This window comes from Glycine soja, chromosome 18 (assembly GCF_004193775.1).
Source record: "Glycine soja cultivar W05 chromosome 18, ASM419377v2, whole genome shotgun sequence".
NCBI classification, from domain to species: domain Eukaryota; kingdom Viridiplantae; phylum Streptophyta; class Magnoliopsida; order Fabales; family Fabaceae; genus Glycine; species Glycine soja.
Window position 1 is genome coordinate 22194082 of NC_041019.1, and position 4857 is coordinate 22198938.

The 4857-nt window shown below is 42.5% G+C and overlaps 1 protein-coding gene across 1 annotated transcript; it reads right to left on the reverse strand.

Annotated features, from left to right (window-relative positions):
• Positions 1 to 1446: 1446 nt before the first annotated feature.
• Positions 1447 to 1941, reverse strand: LOC114397097. Its single transcript, XM_028359219.1, has one exon. It carries the CDS (start codon positions 1939 to 1941, stop codon positions 1447 to 1449), a length of 495 nt encoding a protein of 164 aa, XP_028215020.1.
• Positions 1942 to 4857: the final 2916 nt, after the last annotated feature.

Sequence of the window (4857 nt, forward strand, 5' to 3'; positions counted from 1 at the left end):
ATGAACACAACCACAAACTGATCTAAGTAATCATGGAATATACGGTTCATATAGTCCATGAAGATAGCTGGAGCATTAGTCACTCCAAATGGCATGACTAAATACTCATAATGCCCATACCGAGTCCGAAACGCAGTCTTTGGAATATCTTCCTTCTTAACTCGGATTCGAAAATACCGTCGCTCCCCTCAATTGATCAATCAAATCATCTATCCTCGGTAGGGGATATTTGTTCTTGATAGTGACCTTGTTCAGTTGCCGGTAGTCTACGCACATCCTCATACTTCCATCCTTCTTTTTAACTAGTAAGACCGGCGCTCCCCACGGTGATACGCTTGGGCGAAAAAATTGTTTACTTAAGAGATTCTGCACTTGTGCCTTCACCTCTGCTAGTTCTACTGAAGACATCCTATAGGGCGCGATCGACACTGTATTCGCCCCAGGCACTAAGTCAATAATGAATTTCACTTCTCTCTCAGGTGGTAATTCAGAAATGTCATCAGGAAAGACCTCTAGGAATTCTGACACCACCGGTATACTGCAAACTTCAGAGACCTCCTCCACATTCATGGAGAACAACACCATGTAGGTTCGAACATCCCCCACTCCATCGTTGGCAGCATTCTCTTTCAATGGTTCATTTGGAATTACATTTCCACCAAATACTAGCATCTTCTCTTTGCAGTTTAGAAGGATATGGTTAGTAGATAACCAGTCCATTCCCAAGATCACATCTAGATGAGCTAAAGGTAGGCAAATAAAATCCTCCATAAAAGATTGACCCTCAACAGTTATAGGACACTTCAAACACACCCGAGAGGTGGTTACAGGCTCGTTAGTCGGAGTAGACACCACGATATCATATGGCAACTCCGTCGTACATAACCCCAACCTCTCCACACATGCATGAGATATGAACGAATGTGTGACACCCGAATCATAGAGTACATCTAGCAGTTTATCAGCAATCAAACATTTATCCTGTATCAAATCGTCGGAGGCAGCAACTTCTGATCCACTCATAGCAAATACCCGGGAGGGTACCTTTGGTCTTCCACCACTAGTGTTGTTGTTGTTGCTAACATTACCGCTCCTTGTGGGATTAGTAGATCCACGATTGACTGTGTTAGAATTGGCAGTTACCGTCGGTCTCCCAGTCATTCTACACTCCCGAGCATAATGGCCTACTTTGCCACAAATATAGCAACAATTTTCCTGTGTCTGCTGGAGTTGTGGGCAATTTCTCCTAAGATGCGGTCCTCCGCACTGAAAGCACTGTACCCCAATCCCCCTTGACAGGCTCATGTTAGACGTAGTCATAGGTTATTTCCCCTTGTTGCAGGAATATGGCTTCATCCTCTTATTACTGTTTCCTCTAAAAAGGTAGCTTCTTTGTGGTCCTCCAAAGCCTCTGGCTTGCCTCTCTTTCATCTTGTCCTCAAATATTCAACACTTTGTCACCAGTTGATTGAAATCTATGATCTGCATGTAGCTAACTGCCTGTTGAATCTCCAGTCGAAGCCCATTCTCAAACTGAGCACATAAGTCTTCTTCGTTCCGAGCATCTTGGTATTGCGGCCAATACTGTAGAAGTTCATTAAATTTGGCCGTGTATTCTCCAACGAACATGTTTCCCTGCTTCAAATCCAGAAATTCTCTCGCTTTTCGCTTCCTGAGATCTCGTGGAAAATAATTGTCTAGGAATTTGTCCTTGAAGGCATTCCAAGGAATCATGCCTCCAGGTGCTGCTAATGTAGGGTTCACGAACTTCCACCAGTTCTCAGCTTCTCCTTGGAGCATGAACGTCGCATAAGGAACCTTATGCTCCTCGAGGCAACCCATCGCCTCGAAAATCGCCTCAGTCTCAGCTAACCACAACCTAGCACCTTCTGGATCATAGTCCCCACTGAACTTCGGCGGGTGGTTTTTACAGAAAGCCATGAGTCCCCGATACTCTGTCGGCTCCACATCACGTTCCTGCACTAGAGTTTCCAGCACAGCTGTGATGCGGTCTAGGACATCACGGTTCTGATCCCTACCACGCCCTGCCATACCTAACCTGTAGGGAAGCTATTAGTATCCAAGAAATTCTACTGAGAGAGTGTACCATATAGGCTATGACAGTTATAACAATATCTCTCTCTCTATATATATATATATATATATACACAACAATTTTTCTACATCAATTGCACATTCTTGCTTAATACAAGAAAGTAGAATTACACACAATTTGTGACTTAACGTCACTCCCCGAAACCTACTTCCAAGTCTCAGAGATACACAGCATTCACACAGTAAGACCATGGACGGGTTCACTAGAATCCAACCTGGCTCTGATACCACCCATTGTAGCGTCCCTAAATAATGACTGGTTTAATAGTAATAAATCAAATCGCAGAAACCATGGGAATTTTTTTTTTCTTTTCTCTCTCTCTTTTTTTTCGCACTGTTATTCATTTCCCGGTAATTAAATTCAAAAGGAAAATTATCACTATATAGTCTTGAATGGCCAGTTCACAACTCTATTCGGATTCATTTCTTTTTGAACTCATAACCTCCAAACTATTTTTCTCTTTCAAAAATATACCAGCCATCATTTTAGGTCGTCACGTGAAAAATAATAAGGTGCGGTCGGTAAACTCTTTTCAATTAAAATTCGTTAACATTTCCTTTTCAAATAACAAGATAAAACATAATTGTTTTTATCATCTAAAACTGTCCAAAATATGGGAGTTTGCAAAATAACATAGTGACATCCAGAGCAAAGGTAACAACTGTGGTGACTTCAGCCACAATATATACAATCATCAAAATTTCTATACAATAGGTTTATCCACCCAAAAATCAAAAGAGTAAACCTAGCAGTCTGAACTAGATACACCCACCTACAAAAAGTATGTACGCCTAGTGTAAGGAGTCGTTTGCTACGATGAAGAGTCGTCACTATTCGTTGTCCCTCCAGGGCCATTCTCCTCTGTAGAGTCTGCCTCAAATGCTGACATAATGTCCCCTGGAGAATCAACATCAAGGAGTGGATCCTCATCATCCTCTGGTAAGTCAAGGGCGTCCATAGCAGGTTCAGGAGGTAATTCCTCTGGGTCCTCTTCAAGATCCTCTTCAGAGGATGACACCTCTATCACTTGAACCGGCTCAACTAGTCGATATGGAGTAGGTGTAGGTAGTATCCACTCCACAGGCTGCTGAAGTGTGCGTGCGGGTTCCTCCGGATGTACTAATGAAGTAGCAGTGAGTCGAATTGTGCCACGGAATCGGCACCTCTCATTGCCTTCGAGGGTCTCCCAAACACCCTCTAGGCACTCCATCACAACGCGATCATAGATCAATTGTGCTGCCATCGCGATCTACAAGAGATAAAAGAAAGAGGGTGGACTCTTTCACAAGAAATCTAACTACACAGGTAACAATACAATGCGTCCCATGTCGGCTACGCATAGTCAAAATGTTTTTTTTCCAAGGGATTTCCTCTCTGGTAATTGATTACCAAAGTATGTAATCGATTACCAGTGCCCAAAAACGAATTACACAGCCTTTGCACATTGGAAACTAAAAATTACACTGTGTAATCGATTACACAAGGTAATCGATTACCAGTAGCAGGTGACACTATGTAATCGATTACACCCAACTGGTAATCGATTACCAGTACCCTATCACCCTGTGTAATCGATTACACTCAATTAGTAATCGATTACCAGAAGCCATTTAACATTCTGTCTCAATTTTTAACCCCTGTAATCGATTACCCACGAATGGTAATCGATTACCAGAGGGTATTTTTCAGATAACACCCAAGATAAATAGCTGGTCAGCCCCCACACAAGCCTCCTTGCTTCGTGGACTTTGTTCTTTTATTGGTTGACTTCCAGAAGCTCACCTGCTTAGGTACGTCACAGGTTCTCATTGACTGACTATGCCCAGGTTGGGTCGGGATTAGCCAAGCTTGGTTTTGGGCAATAGCACCCCACCTAACATCCCCAAGGTCTCCTGACCCTCGCGGCATATCTCCAGGTACCACTCTATGGTCAACAAACAAAAGTAGGAAGACTGACTCTTCCACGTTTTCTCACATCAAGCTTATTGGATTATGGGGCAACCGTCATATGTGGTACTAGGTGGCGATCGGGCGATGGCGCAAATTAACTCTCCCATTTCCACAAGTCAGGCATAAGCACACCATCCCCAGTTGCCCACCTTTAAATTGAGCTCACGCACTCATACGTAGCCCTTATCCTCGTTCCTCTCAGCATCGGGTCCTCATCAACCCCTCCAAGCTTTCACAATATCCAAAAAATTCAATTTCATTTGTCATGAAACTACCCTAAACCAAGAAAAACAGAGTGGAGGCAGAAAACTCTGCACAAAACTCATTCAAATTCTACAGTTTTTCCTACTCACATACCCTAGTAACATTCTCTTCGTTCCTATTCGTTAACCATTGGATCGCCTTGAAAATTTAACTGGGGGTTCCTAATACAGAAATCTAAGTATTGACCGTTGGGATCTGCTATAAAATATCTAGAACACGAGATGTACTACCTTTCCCGTGACTAGCACTACACAACCATTTTTCTGCATAATAGGCAAAATTTGCTACACAATTTGACAGCTTTTGCTGCATAATTTGGCAGATTTCGAATTATAGCTTGCTTGTATCCAATTTCACTCAAATTGGATCCTAGAAGTCCTAAACCGTGTATAAATCATGTTCAAACCAAAAACAAACTTCAAACCAAGGTAAAGCAAAATATAGGTCTCCAAAACCCACTAATTTAGTGCATTCTCAAGGTTTGAAAGGTGAAAATGAAAATTGGGTAATTTTAGGGTAAGCTCTCA